At 45.6% G+C, this 16,601-nt stretch overlaps 1 protein-coding gene across 1 annotated transcript in view; it reads left to right on the forward strand.

Moving 5' to 3' along the window:
* The window catches only part of serinc5 (serine incorporator 5), a 48,238-nt gene that overhangs the window by 16,692 nt on the left and 14,945 nt on the right, over positions 1-16,601 (forward strand). The window contains exons 4-6 of the mRNA XM_063195123.1: positions 213-295; positions 5,335-5,428; positions 14,717-14,928. Coding sequence (XP_063051193.1) covers positions 213-295; positions 5,335-5,428; positions 14,717-14,928 — 389 coding nt within the window. The remainder of the gene's footprint in view (positions 1-212; positions 296-5,334; positions 5,429-14,716; positions 14,929-16,601) is intronic.

Genomic DNA, 16,601 nt, shown 5'->3' on the forward strand with positions numbered 1-16,601 from the left:
GGAGGATAATAGGAACATTTTAGATTTTTATCAGCAGTGAATTCACTGTAAGATTTCATCAGTGGTGACTTCACCATGAAATGTTATAGACTTGCTTGCATTCAGGAAGTTAGTCATGAGGTTTAGATGGGGTACGTACAATGAATCACCGTAAAGTAAAGCTGACTAAAGCTAATCCGATGTGTTTTGTCATCTCTCCCGGCTCAACGTAGGTTTTGGTTCTTCAAGTTTATTGCTCTGATCGCCTGCTGTGCGGGAGGCTTTTTTATTCCCAACGAGAAGACCTTTCTGGAAGGTAAAGTCAAGTCTCTGTTTGTCTGTCTGTCTGTCTGTCTGTCTGTCTGTCTGTCTGTCTGTCTGTCTGTCTGTCTGTCTCTCTCTCTCTCTCTCTCTCTCTCTCTCTCTCTCTCTCTCTCTCTCTCTCCCTCCCTCTCTCTCTCTCTCTCTCTCTCTCTCCCTCTCCCTCTCCCTCTCCCTCTTAATTTTTTAATTGCTTGTAATCAAAGGAAAGAAGCTTAAATAGACCTCATCTGTACATATAAATGTACAATATGTCCTAGCCTCTGCCCATAATGACAAACTGCGTTCACATACTTTCCAGCAGGACATCTTTCAACCTCCCTCCCTCCCTCCCTTCGCGGGCCCTTATCCTTCACCGTCCTTTTGGAAAATGCATAGGAATAACATCACACACACACACACACACACACACACACACACACACACACACACACACACACACACACACACACACACACACACACACACACACACACACACACACACACACACACACACACACTGTTGCCTCCCATTTTTTAAAAATGCATTGGAATCATGCACGCACACACGCATGCACACGCATGCACACGCATGCACGCGCGCACGCACACTCACACTAGCATTCCACACAGCGAGTTGGGCCATGACCTTGCAGTCACAGCTCATGCTAAACAAACAGAGAGCGTGTGCAGCGGTGCTAGCCCAGTAGGCTCCAGAGACCAGGCTCCATCACTACTCTGGCCTGCCTAGGGACCAGAGAGAAAGAGAGCAATGGAGGGAGGGAGAAAAGGGAGAGAGAGAGAGAGAGAGAGAGAGAGAGAGAGAGAGAAACAGCAAGAGAGAGAGAGGGAGGGAGACAGGGTGGGATTGACACAGAGAGAGAGAGAGAGAGAGAGAGAGAGAGAGAGAGAAACAGCAAGAGAGAGAGAGAGAGAGAAACAGCGAGAGAGAGAGAGAGAGAGAGAGAGAGAGAGAGAGAGAGAGAGAGAGAAACAGCGAGAGAGAGAGAGAGAGAGAGAGAGAGAAAGCGACATGTGCAGTAGTGCTTGCTTGTGCGTTCCAGAATCTGAAATCCTCTTCACTGAACTCCCCTGTGGCCCGCCTCTGAGGGAGCACACACACACACACACACACACACACACACACACACACACACACACACACACACACACACACACACACACACACACACACACACACACACACACACACACACACACACACACACACACACACACACAGACTCCTCAGGGTGTGCTTCTCAGCTGCTGGCGCACCAGGCTTCTCAGTGGGAGAGGAGAGACTGGCCTTGGACTCCACTCCTCATGAGAGAGAGAGAGATGAGCAGAGAGAGAGGGAGATGATAGAGACACATGGGAAGAGAGATCGAGAGAGAGAGAGACAGAGACAGAGAGAGACAGTGAGAGAGACAGTGAGAGAGACAGTGAGAGAGACAGTGAGAGAGACAGTGAGCGAGACAGTGAGCGAGACAGAGAGAGAGACAGAGAGAGAGAGAGAGAGAGATGAGGGGATAGAGAGACAGATGGGGGTGAGGGGAGAGGGGGGAGAGACATGGACACAGAGAGGCAGACAGACAGAAAAGTAGGAAAGGGAGATGGAGATGGGCAAGAGGGTGGAGAGAGATTGACAAGGAGCAGAGAGAGAGATCGAGGCACCGGTCTGATTATTACCGTTAGCAGGCTCTCCATCTGCTGTTAGTTTTCTTTGCTTGCGTGTGCTCTCATGCAGACAACTTTCTTTGTTCCTTTTATTTGTGAAACAGATTTATAACTTAACTTGGACTATTTTTGTATTTGCAAAGCAGTCATAGAGTTTGTTTTATTTTATTTTGTTCCTTTGCGATGGTGGGGAAGGTTTATGTTAGCACCTAGCCAAACAATTAGAGGATGTGGAGGATCCTCCCCACCACGGACTAGCGATTTGCAGCGGGTGTTTTCATTATTGATGTGAAAACAAACGGCAGAGGACAGTCGAAGATGAGAATAACACACAGAGTGCCGTCCAGGCCAGGACAGGCCATGCTAACTTGCCAATGGACAGAACTGTCCAGCAGCATACATATGTAGATTCACTTAACTGTCAAGTAAGGTTTGGATGGATGGATGGATGGATGGATGGATGGATGGATGGATGGATGGATGGATGGATGGATGGATGGATGGAGAATGGAGAGAAATTGTATATATACCGTATATATTTTGGGTGCTTTTCGCCTTTATTGTTGGCATAGTCAGGGCTTTAAATTTACACCTGCGTGTATGTTTGGCTAGTAAGATTAACATCTACTAGCCATGTTGGCTGGTGATGAAAAAGTTAATTTAGCCCCGACCACAGTGTAGTGAAGATGGTGACTGAAAATGAGTGGGAGAGAAGTATGGGGAAGGATCGGCAAATGACCCAGGCTGGTATCAAACCCGGGTCACCAGCATAGCAGTGCAGTGCCCAACCATTAGAGCCATGGCAGGGCAGGAGAGAAGTCATATTAATGTGATGTAGACTGCAGAGGACCGTTGAAAATGAAAATAGCAAAGTGCAGGCCATGCTATCTTGCCAGTGGGTAGAACTGTCCAGTAACATACATATGATTTAACTGTCAAGTTAGGGAAGGATGGAAGGAGAGAGGGGGAACAAAGATTAAAGATATTAATGTCCATGTAGACTAAAGAGAACCGTTGAAGATGGAACTATGAAAACAAGAGCCCACTCCAGAGCAGGCTAGTTTCCAGGCTGGCCCAGGCTAACTTTCCAGGGGGTAAAGCTGTCCACCAGCATACATAGGTTCACTTAATTGGCAAGTTAGGAAAGAATGGAAGGACGAAGAGCAGAGAGAAAAGATATTAGTGCGCAAGTTGACTGCAGAGAACCGTTGCAGATAAAACTATGCAAACAGAGTTTACTTCAGGCCAGGATATCTTGCCAATGGGTATAACAGTCCAAACAGCATAAATACATTCACTTGACTGTGAAGTTAGGGAAGGATAGGGGGATGGATGGAAGATTAATGTGCATGTAGAGTATTGTTTCTCAACTGCTCTGGGGTGAATTTCTCAAAACCAAAGTTGCTTACTACATTAGCTACTTTGTTGTTTTCAATGCATTTTCCCATTGGCAACTACCGAAGTTGCTAATAGGCTAGCGACTTCTCTTTTGAGAAACTCACCCCTGAACAGAGGGGTTAGGAAGTGGTGTACACTGGAGACGATAGTTGAGGATAAAACTTCACAAGTCCAGCCCAGGCCATCCTTGGCTAGCTTGCCAATGGATAGAACTGTCCAACAGCATTAATAGATTTACAACTGTCAAGTTAGAGAGGGAGGGGGGGAAACCGAGGCAAGTTATTAATGTGCAAGCAGACGTTTGAGAACAGTTGAAAACGAAGAAAGCACACAAGCAAACACGACTCCGGTCCAGCACAGTCTAGGCCAAATTGTCTTGCCAAATGGGAAGAACTGTCCAGCAGCACTTAACGTTTGAGGTAGGGGGGGCAGGCGGGGGAAGAGGGAAAAGACAGACAAAATTATGAATGTGCAAGCAGACAGCACTTAACTGTGCGGGGAGAGAGGCAGGGGAGAAGTGTGAGTTATTAATAATATGCAAGCAGACTGTAGAGAACAGTTGACATGAATGCGCACACGCAGTACACAAGAAAAGTCAGTAACACTTTATTTTAGTGTTACATCTATTATCACTAATGCATACAATGTGCCTGTATAAGTAACTTGTAGGCATGTACTAAGCAAAATCAAACATTTGTCAGGCATGTATTCACAAATGTCTTGTTCATGCACACTAAGGGATTTATTGCCAATTTAACCCAAGTAAGGACCTGGTAGACTTAAATTTTTGCTTAGTACATGTCTTACAAGTTACTTATGCAGGCATTAACATTGTATGTATTCATGCTAATAGATGTAACACTAAAATAAAGTGTTACCAAAAGTCCTGTTGAGTCCATTCCAGTCGACTCCAGTCCGGTCTCTCTTGCCAAGAGCAGGAAGGGGGGTTGGGCTACATATAAGCAGCAGGGGATAAGCAGCCGAGAGCTCTTCCCCAATCTCTACTAATGTAATTTGCCACAGAATGCAGTTATACATAACCCCTTGATTGGGTTAAGCGCAGGGCTGTTACGGGGCCCTGATTGTTCCCGGGCATCTGGTGATCCTGCTACAGCCAGAGCTTTTAAAAAAAAAAAAAAGATGCGATGCAAACTCGCAGCCGTAAAAGAGTGTCGACGATAAGGCTGGTAATGAGCTTAAAGCATGACAAATGACGAACATTACGCTGATGGATAATTGTGCGGGTGTCAGACAAGCGTCTTTGGATTACACTCCATTAAGCCTTGTTGTATGGCAGTTATCCGTGCGCCCTTTGAACACTACTTTGCATGTAATCCATCTTATCAAGTATGGCGTACAGTGAATTACGTGCAGGCACTAGTGGAGTGATATGGGGTTAGATGCCTTCATCAAGGGCACTTCAGTTGTCTAATAGAGTGCAGGGTTTGGAGGTAGTCTTTTCAGCATACTTCAGTTTCAACTCATTTGTCTTACCTTTTCCTTTTTTCTCCTCATAATAACTTGAAATTGGTCTTTTTAATCATGCTTGAAGCTTCCTTGCAGTACAATTGTTCTAGTGTTCTAATAAGCTACATTTGCTCCTAAACTGAATTGCAAATTGCGGCGGGTTTGCCACAAAATTCCAAATTCCGTTTAGTAAATCTGGCAGCAGTGCCTCCTGGCTGGGCTCAGTGAGCGTTCAGCATTGGACCCACAAGTGGTTTTCCTGGAAACTCAAACTCTGCCTCTCTCTTTTCTCTCTCCATCACTCCCATCCAAAATCTCTCCTCTCCACTCCTCTCCTCTCCTCTGCCCTGCTCTCCTCTCCTCCACCCTCCCCTGGTCTCCTCTCCTCTCCTCTCCTCTCCTCTCCTCTCCTCTCCTCTCCTCTCCTCTGCTCTCCTCTCCTCTCCTCTCTCCTCTCTCCTCTCTCCTCTCTCCTCTCCTCTCCTCTCCTCTCCTCTCCTCTCCTCAGTGTGGCGCTATGTGGGGGCCGTTGGAGGCGTCCTCTTCCTCCTCATCCAGCTCATGCTCCTGGTAGAGTTCGCCCATCGCTGGAACCAGAACTGGTATGTATCCGCACATAGTATTAGGAGCTGCATGTTTACTATACTGCTACTTGTACTTCTATTGCATTGTTGCACAGACTGTACCCGTATAGCACCATTCATACAACAAACATCTCATTCACGCCTAATAATAATGATGATGATAGTCACTGTTATGATCAAAGCGTAAAAGAGCTTGAAATCAAGAGGGCTTTACTCACTGTATGTCATGAATGTGGAGTATGGCATGGATGCCATGGTAATGGGATGGAATGTTCGGTCAGCTTACCATTGTATGCTTAGTACCTACTACCCCCCACAATCCTTCCACCAAAATGGCTCCTGTGAAGCAGTACTTCTCCACTGTATCTTCCGGACAGTTTTTCCCCTCAATCTCAAGCTACTATGGATATAGAAGTCACTGTTTTTAGTGTAGCGCAATTCATACGGTATGCAGCTCAAGGTGCTTCAGCCGTTTGGCAGCCAGGAACACAACACAGTGGGTGGTAACTCCTTGACGTTCATGCCTGAGTTACTGCACCCAGCCAGCACCACATCAAAGAGCTTAGAGAAGCGGAGGAACGCCTCTCATCACAGCGCACCGTCCGCATCCCATCAAGCAGCTCCCATCTGCCGCCACCATCTGGGGAGCTGGGGATAGCTATAAATTAGTCATGGTGAATACATCAACCACAAGACAGGTAGACGGCAACCGCAGAAAGCTGTAGAGGTGCAACAGACTGCTTCAACTCTCTCACGGTGGTAAGAGTAGAGCAGGAGTAGCAGTAGTAGAGTAGAATAAAGTGGAGAAACTTATTTAGAGCAGTGGTTCCCAACCTATGGGTCAGGACCCAACCTATGGGTCGCCAAAGATCCACAGTGGGTCGCGAAGCCCTCTTGATTTTAAGGGGTTTCATTTTAATACCATATATATGTTGAATAAATGACAAAGCATTTAAACTAATATATGCATAGAAGCAACAAAATGTATGTGATACATTAAATAGTTATTCTATATTTGACTGAAGACAAATAGGGGAATAAAATGATAACTAATGAGTTTTCGCAGGAAACTAAGAATCATGTGACTCCCTCTCGTGCGGGCGTTTGCGCGATTTGGTCACCAAAGCTTACAATGGTAAAAATATGGGTCCCTGAAGAAAAAGGTTGGGAACCACTGATTTAGATGATATGAAGTTAACATGTCCGGCAGCATAAATTTCAATTAGCTACATATCTACATGTATTCTAAGTGGTAATAGGGCTGCAGAGAAAGACCAGTATAGCGCACTGTCGTAAATACTCTATTAATACTCAGTGTTTCCCATACATTGAGGAAACTATGGCGGCCCGCCATAGTTTAAATTTGGCCGCCATAGTTTACGAAAATGTAAAAAAAAAAAAAAAATTTTTTTTTTTTTTTTTTTAAAACGATATCCGTTTTTGTTAAAAACGATTTGAATTACGATTTTGCATTTCCTTCGCATTTTCCTCCTGGAGTAAATACATCCTACAGACTCTGTATTGGTTAGATAAGTAGTCCCACGGTAACAGAATGAGGGGAAAGCATTATTAGGAAGTGACCGTAAGGGTATTACAGTTGATTCATGTGTGCACACATGTAACATCGGGTGAGTAACAGAACATGTGCGCAACGATGCGTTATGACACGCCGATATGCGAGGATCTTCGTCCAAATCGCTAGTCGCATGCATCATCGCTAACTGCGTTTACATCGCGTGCCGCGTGTAAAGGAAATGTTTGTTGTTGACATGTATGGAATTCACTTCAATTTGTGCTGTTTCTTGCTTCAGTTGTGGACAAAACGATTGGCCAAACTCACAATAGACAGCCTTTGCTGTGCTACTGTCCCAGAGAGCTGAAAAAAAAAACCTTCATAGAAGAAGTCACTCTTAACAGGGGTGTTAACCAATCCAATGAGTTCTCTCATTGCTCTCTCTCTCTCTCTCTCTCTCTCTCTCTCTCTCTCTCTCTCTCTCTCTCTCTCTCTCATAGTAGCCTACTATTTACCCATAACAAATGGTGAATTTCTGAGCCCTTTTTAAATTTGTAGGCCTAGCCTATACCACTGAAGGCATGATAATGCTTCATCATATTTTAGAAATAGGGCCTATGTGCCTTTTATATACCAAATGTTTATCATTTTGAAATTGTTTCAGTTGTTTATGACTTGTGTATGACTGAAATTATCTCTGCATATTATCAGTACTGCATTGCTTTGTAAAGATAGGCTATTCAACACACTTTAAAAACATACTGAAAAGATACGGCCATAGTAGCCTACTAAAAACATTTTGTTCATAATAATGGTGATTAATAAATGGTGGTCTTAAATTTTCATACTGACATCCTTAAATTTGACTTGGTAGGTCACGGCAGACCATCAACTTCAAAAGTAGATCTTGGTTAAAAAAAGGTTGGGCACCCCTGCTATAGAGAGAACCACAAGTGCTTGAAAGACAGGGATCAAAAGCCTAGTCAAGTTGTTGTAGTTAACTTGGGTTTGGGAGCAACATAAAAAACCTTCAGAGAAGGGACAGTTGGGATGAGTTTACTAACACTCCCTAGGCTTTGTTTTACAGTTGTAATGAGTTTGGTGACAGACATGACACAGCAGAGGAGACATCGGGCTGCATACAGAAATTAATGTGTAATGAATGTGAATATAGACATAAATGTGTAATATGTTGTTCAGCCCTTTTAATGGGAGGAATTTGGAAAAAAACTGGCCCTGTGACCAGCACCCCTCATGAAGAATGTGTACGCCTACAGATATGTGTGGGGGAAAAGGCATAGCCTACCCTCTCAGACCCTTTTTGTCTATGCGTTAACAATTTCACAGTGCTCTTAAATTCTTATCTCTGCTCCTATTTTGTTTTATTATTGTTTCCCAGACCCCTGCATGAGGGACGAATGAAACTGAATGAAAAATTATTCACTGTACTGCATTTTTTGACAATGACAATGTACTACTATTATACAAGTCATGGGTAAAATCTTATGTAGCCTTAATTCTCAAAATATAAATGGTTGAAATATAGGCACAGGCCTACAGTTTCTCCATGCGCCAATGTCATACTGTAGTCATTGTTTTGGCGTTTTGCATTTACGCTGCAAGAATACAAACACCCCACAAACACTATGGTTGTGAAAGGAGGTGCAGTGCACAGAAAAAAAGTGTGGCAAGACCAAAGGGGGTCTTGGATGAAGTCTACCAGTATATGGGGGGCCTTGCCATGGTAAAGTTTGGGAACCCCTCTTCTAGTTTCCTGTGGTTCAGTCTATTCAGTGGTCTGTAGTGTGCAACTGGAACCCATTAGGCCAGGGTAAGGGAGACGTCCAGTAGTATTAACTGCCCATAATTTCTACTGTATAGCTGCCAGGGGGGCCTGCAGAGTAAATATTAAACAAATAAAAGGCATAAAGCTCAGGGCCGTAAAGAGGACCGCTTAAGGCTACCCAGAGCCAAAACCAGGACCCCCTTGTGTTCCAGACCTCGTGTGTGGGAAGCACAGACATGACAAATTTCTTTACTTCTCAAAGCCATAACGTCAAGACCCGCTTGAGTTAAAGAGTCTGTGTGTTGGAAAGCACAGAGACGACAGCCTATCTCCTCTCAAAGCCGTAACAACCGCAAGGCGCAATTTAAACATCAGGCAGGGTGATGTCATACAGGAAGTGGATGTTTGCGAGTGATAAGTGATGGCTTGTTCGCCCAGACCTCAGGCTAATCTGGGCTATATCGGTCTCATTGTCACCATATTTAGAAACCATTACAAACCATCAACACACAGGCCTGTCCTGACAACCATCAGTGGGTGTATTAGGTCAAGTTGTGGAGCGTTGCGTGTGCGTGTGCGCATGTGTGTGTGTGTGTTTGTGTGTATGTCTGTGTGTGCGCGCGTGCACGTGTGTGTGTGCGCGCGTGCACGTGTGTGTGTGCACGCATGTCCGTGTGTGTGTGCACGCATGTCTGTGTGTGTGTGGGTCGCATTTCTGTGCGTGTGTGTATGTGTGCGTGTGTTTATGTCTCTATCTCTCATTGTGTCCTGTCTATGATGGGGGGAGACCAAATGTGTTGAGCTCTGATTGGTGCCTGAGAGAGTTCCAACACGGTGCGGTGGCTGAGTAAACATGGTGTCGTGCCAGTTCCCCTTTCACACCATTGGAGGTTGTATGAGGACGGGCCACTCAGACCCTGCTGCTTGGAGTACAGTGGGGACATTACATGCATAGTATACTGTATTCAGTGTGTATGTGTGTGTGTGTTTGAGGTTGAGTGTGTGTGTGTGTGTGTGCGTGCACGCGCTCGTGCGTTTCTATCTGTCTGTCGTTTTTGTCTCAGAGATGAGGAAATGTCTAAATGTATGGAAGAGTATGGTACATTTTGGTCACAGAATAATTATTCCCTGTGAAGCAGTTGCTGAATTGTGATCATTTATTTGTCAACGGGTTGTTAAAGTTATTTTAAAAGTTGCTTTTTCCACCAAAGTAAAATTCCTACCCTGGATATGTACGCATGCAAGTTTGTTTCCCACGAGTTTGCTACAGATTATCGGGTTCAATGCACAGTTCAGGAAATTAAAAACGCCAGAAATGAAAACCAAATGTTCTCCGGCTAGGCCTTTCCAGCTTTGAATCTGAAGTTGGCATCACATCCTGTGTGTAAATGCGCGTTTAATAATCGACCTGCCAGTCAAGATTTAGGCTGTAGTATTATTAGCCGTTTTTCCTGCTGTCTGACCTGGTGGTGTGATTTTGCAAAGTGAACATACATAGTCCAGATAGAAATTGATTTTAAAAAGTGAATAAATATGAATGCATTTGAAGTCACACTTTCCAGTCCACATGTTGTATGCAGGTGTAATAGTTGAGACGTAGTTATGCATCAACGACTTGGCCACAAGTCAAAGGGACTGTTATAAAGCCAACTCCTAGTCTAAAGCAGAGGTGTACAAACTAGATATAGATGTAAATTCATGAGGAAGTGCAACACTAGTACATTGTATTATATACTGTAGTTACATAATGGCAGTTATTCCAGTGTAACAAATAAGTATCTAATGAGGGAAAAAAGTTGCTTGAAAAGAGAAAAAAACTTTTCTTCACCAAGGCACTCCAAAAAGTATAGTTAAAAATGTCTTTATTATTGTGACATGTCCATTAGGACTTTTAAAATTGCCCACGCGTGTATTAACTATACTTTTTGGAGTGCCTTGGTGAAGAAAAGTTTTTCTCTTTTCAAGCAACTTTTTTGGCATTGAACCTTGAACCAAAGAGCGTTCTAAAGGGACTGAGCACGCCTCTGACTTCCAAACATTATCTAATGAGGGATTTATTTTTACTTTTCGTTTTACTTCTACTTTGCACACATCTGGGGTGCATTTCTCAAAAGCGTAGTTGTTAGCTAGTCAGCAAATTGGGTCGTTGCCAATGAATTAGAAATTGCATTGCAAACCTTTTGACTGTCTGGTACAGATGCAGAAAGATCACATCCCTTTTCTGTCATGGGCTATTCACAGGCTCCAAGGAGTGACTTGGTCCATGTAGGCTAGAGGTGTTGAGAGTTGAGGAAGGGGCTCAAAACAAGAACACACACACAGAGAGACATAGCACAGAATGTGTACTTCCGGACGTGGCGCACACAGTTTGCAGCGACTCCTTGCTCTCCCAACTCGCAGTGTTTATTTGTGTTAAAATGTGTCTTTCGAAATGTCTTTCAACGTAATTTCAAATTCTTTGTATGACCAGTGCATGTAAAGAAATTGACAATAAAACCAACCTGATAAAACCAACTTGAATCTACACACGGACACACAAAGAGACAAAAAAGGGACACAGACACACACACAGACAGGGTGGGCGTTGAGGGGGTGGGGGCATCGCAGTGGAGTGGTGGTGCTGCTGGGTTCCTATTCACTTGGGGGCATTGAAATCACTCCCTAAACAGGATGCACATGGCGTGGCAGAGCTAAATGTGTCCACAGAGCAATTTGCGTACGCATGGAGACACACACACACACACACACACACACACACACACACACACACACACACACACACACACACACACACACACACACACACACACACACACACACACAGACACAGACAGACACACACACACACACACAGACACAGACAGACACACACACACACAGACACAGACACACACAGAGACACACAGACACAGACACAGACACACAAACAGACACAGACACACAGACAGAGACACACAGACAGAGACACACAGACACACACAGCCACACACAGACACAGACACATACACAGACACAGACACAAACAGACACAGACACAGACACAGACACACAAACAGACACAGACACACACAGACAGACACACACACAGACAGACACACACACAGACACACACACACACACACACACACACACACACACACACACACACACACACACACACACACACACACACACACACAAACACACACACAGACACACACACACACAGACAAACACACACACAGACACACACACAGACACACACACAGACACACACACACACACACACACACACACACACACACACACACACACAGAGCCACAGAACACTCAGAGCCACAGAACACATACATAAACAGGGACTCTGAGCACAGCATACTACACACAATGCACACAATGCTGACACAGAGCGACTCACACGCACACACACACACACACACACACACACACACACACACACACACACAATCACACAATCACACACTAGCTCATGCCTGCAGGCTTTGAGGGAAGCGTGCAGAGTAGGAGAACAATACAACAATAGAGGGGGTCTGGTAGAGAGAGAGAGGAGGAGAGGAGAGGAGAGGAGGGGAGAAGAGGGGAGAGGAGAAGAGGGGAGAGGAGAGGAGAGGAGCAGATGATTGAGACAGAGAGCAGCAAGAGGAAGGAAGTTCATCTGTAAGAGTCCTTCCTGTTGTGTTTTGCCCTAATGTATACCCACAGCACAGGGCCTTGTTGCGGTGGTGTTGTGGTGCACAAGGTTAACTCCGCCAGCTGCAGGTGCGTCTGCGTGTGCGCGTGTGCGTGAGAAAGGAGGGGAGGTAGAGAGAGGGTTTGCGCATGCGTGTGTTTGTGTGTGTGAGAGAGAAAGACAGAAAGAGAGAGAATGTGTGTGTGTGTGGTGTATGCACATCGTCTGAAATTATTGAGTGGACTACAAGACTGGCCCGATATGTTTGTATGTCACTGTCAGTTGGTGTGCTTTCTGTATCTGTGTGTTTGGGAGAGATAATGAGGGAGAGGGGGCAGAACACACACACACACACACACACACGAACACACACACGAACACACACACGAACACACACACGAACACACACACACACACACACACACACACACACACACACACACACACACACACACACACACACACACACACACACACACACACACACAGTAAACATTCCGAGAGTGACCAGATGGCCCAGTTGAAGTGACACAGAGCCACTGGCTGTGGTCCAAGTAGTGGGTAGGCAGGCCCGCTGATTTAACTGGGCCCAGCACAAAATCATATGAAAGGGCCCCCCCCTCTCAGTACATACAATGTTATGGGGACCCTGGGCCCCCTGCCCTTTCCTGGGCCCGGGCCAACTAACCCATTTGCCCCGTCTGTCGGTGGGCCTGTGGGTAGGCGCTGCAATGCACTGGCCAGTCAGCTGCTGTCAGCTTTAGTGTTGGGTGAGCGATCCCACTGTCACACACACGTGTTACGCCACAGTTCTCCCACTTCCCCCCTGCATGAATGCGTCTCTCTTTCTCTCACTCTCTCTCTCTCTCTCTCTTCCTCTCACTCTCTCTCTCTTTCTCTCACTCTCTCTCTCTCTCTCACACGCACACAATGTAGCCGCTTCATACAACTGAGTTAATTTGAGCCGGAATCCTTTTGATTAAAACAGGGGCCGAGCAATTGGCTAATTTGAGTGCTGATTCAATCAGTACATTCCCAGGCCAGGGGCTTGCTATGACACTAGCCTCTGAATGGGCACTCGCTAGCCTGCTGGGCTGGCCAATATTGGCCCTCAAAGTGGCGTTTTGTTGTTTGGTTTGGTTGAGGAAGGATGTTTGTGACTTTGGTACTAAATGTCACCTTTTGTGTGGTGTGATTGACGTCGACTGACGTGTGTGTGTGTGTGTGTGTGTGTGTGTGTGTGTGTGTGTGTGTGTGTGTGTGTGTGTGTGTGTGTGTGTGTGTGTGTGTGTGTGTGTGTGTGATCTTTACAGGACAGGGTGGACACTGTCAGTCTCGCCTCATGTGATTTTTTTTTGTGTGTGGTTTCAGCCAGACAACACAAAAAGAGAGATTGCGGTATAGAACTGCAACTTCCTCTTCTTTATTCAATTTCCCTTTCTCTCTTTTTTTGTTCTCTCTCTCTCTCTCTCTCTCTCTCTCTCTCTCTCTCTCTCTCTCTCTCTCTCTCTCTCTCTCTCTCTCTCTCTCTCTCTCTCTCTTTATTTAAATTTCTTTGTTCTGTCTGTTTGCACTGTATTGCCTTTTTGTCCCTCTTGAGCACCCGTCCTCTGCCTTGTTCATGAGGTCAGGGGTGAATATGAATCGCAGCAGAGTAGTTGCACAAGACTCTGGTCACTTACGTGGCTCTATTACAGGCAGGCAGACACACACACACACACACACACACACACACACACACACACACACACACACACACACACACACACACACACACACACACACACACACACACACACACACACACACAGTCTCTAAAGGATCCATGCTATCAGTGATGAATGGTATTATTTGTACGGGAAAGGCAGCAATGCATAATGTGCTTGCTTTTGTTACTAGCTGCATTTGTTACTGACAACATATTGTGCACATATAAAGTGTTTGCAATTGTGGTAATTTATGATTCGTTTGAAAATTAAGTTTTGGTTAATGAAATAAGTTCATTTCCCCACTCTGTCTTCCTGTCTCACTCTCTCTCTCCATAGTGCCGGGGGTACTGTTCATTGCCAGCTAATACATGTTAAGTTTTTGTTTCATCAAACTATCCCTCCCTGTTCATCCTCACCTCCTCATCCTCCTCCTTCTCCTGTTCCTCCTCTTCCTCTTCCTCTTCTTCCTCCTCCTCCTCCTCCTCATCTCCCTCTTCCTCTCCCCCTCCTCCTCCTCTCCCTCTTTCTCTTCCTCCCCCACTCCTCCTCCTCTGCTTCTCCTCCTCCTCTCCTCCTCCTCTGCTTCTCCTCCTCCTCCTCCTCCTCCTCCTCCTCCTCCTCTCCTCAGGACGTCTGGTGTGAAGTACAACAAGCTGTGGTACGCTGCGTTGGCGTTTGTGACGCTGCTGCTGTTCACCATAGCGCTGGCGGCGCTGGTCTTCATGGGCTACTACTACACGCACCCGGAGAAGTGCTTCCTCAACAAGATCTTCCTCATCGTCAACGGCAGCCTCTGCCTCGTCATCTCCCTGCTGGCCATCTCGCCCTGCATACAGACATGTGAGTTAGCATGCTAGTGACATGTTGGGCATTTCCCAAAACCTGGTGCAGTGCACTTCCAAGTGCATCAGCCTAATTAGTCATGCTCAGTGATTGGATACTCTTTATTAGTCATACTCAGTGATAGGATATTCCATAGAGTTCACCTAAGAGTATCCAATCACTGGGCGTGACTAATTAGGCTGATACACTTGGAAGTGCACTGCACTAGGAAATGCCCGTTGTGTTGTGTTGTGTTGTGAGTTTGGAGTGAGGAGTCTGCTCACTTAAAATTCGTTTGCCTTTAATGTTTTATTCCACGGCAGGGTTACGTTTCAGCCATTGTCTTCATCAGGTTCTTAAAGGAGATTCTCCCAGAATCTGAGGAAGACAATGGTCAAAATGTAATCCTCATCAGATTCTCGAAGATAAAAGGATTTTAAAGTGTGCAAACTCCTCACTCCAAACTTTCAGTTGTCAGCCTTTGTCCTGCACCTTTTCCTGGGATGTGCACAATTTTCAACCTGAAATGAATGTGTTGTGTTGTGCCTCACAGAGCTGTTTTAAATAGTTAGTACACGGCTTACATTGGCAGCAACTGCCTAATTGCCTCCCTGCTTGCCATCCCGCTCTGCGTCCAAACACACGAGTTACTATCATGGTGCTGTGCTGTCAGTTCCCAATCTGTGTAGCCTACCTTATGTGTTTTACACATGTGCAAGAATCATTGACCCAGTCGGCTCCTCTGGCCCGCCCATGAAACTGCATCGTTTTCTTCTCCGAATGCTCCATCCGTGGTCGTGCGATGCCAATCACTGCCAGTCATATTGGCATATTGATTAGCCGCTACATACAGCGGGTGGAGCAAACGTGGGGGGGACACAAGCAATTTCATGGGCGGACCCAGAGTTGCCGACTGGGTCAATCGAGTTAATGGAGGGCTTAGGTCTACTCTACATTGGCAGCACCTGCCTCATTGTGTCCAAAAATGCTGAATCAAACCAAGATAACGCAAAACACGCCCACTCAATGCAAAAGCATGTGCTCAAGTTGGGTCTCCTAAGGCGGCGTTGTCCCCTACTTCTTCTTCTCTTTTTGAGGTGTTTGCGCAAGACGTGCGCTACTGCCATCTACAGCGCTAAGGGGAACTTCATTGATTCTCAACCGAAGGTCTCCTAACCGAAGGTCTCCTAAAGGGGCGTTCACCCGACATAAAGTGGATACCGGAAAGGAAACAAAAAGACGCTTCTTGTTAGAGCCACCTTCTTTGATGTGTCTCTCTGCTCACCATCTAGCCCTGCATCCAGATATGTGAGGTTGTCATGGTGTTGTGCTAATATGTACAGCCTGCAGGGTCCAATCAGCACACGTGCAGGGTTTCCATAGCTCTGTCCAGTAGCACAGCTTGTTTTCCTAATAGTTTATTCATAGTTCATAGTCTCTCACTATCTTCCTCCTGCATCCAGATGTTTGAGTTATCCATTGGTGCCACTCAGTACTCAATCTGTGCAGTCAAGCCAATCCATTCTGCATATGTGCTCAGAACTATTTGATGGCACTAAGAAGTCATAACCCAATACAGCCTGCTGCCAACATTCTGTGTTCTGCCCGTGTTGAACTCAAAAGATCAGTGTTCGGTGGTTTTCTAATCAATAGTTTATGTGCTGTATGTACTGGTAGTGCTGCTTACATTG

The sequence above is a fragment of the Engraulis encrasicolus genome, chromosome 3 (genome assembly GCF_034702125.1).
Source record: "Engraulis encrasicolus isolate BLACKSEA-1 chromosome 3, IST_EnEncr_1.0, whole genome shotgun sequence".
Lineage (NCBI taxonomy): Eukaryota > Metazoa > Chordata > Actinopteri > Clupeiformes > Engraulidae > Engraulis > Engraulis encrasicolus.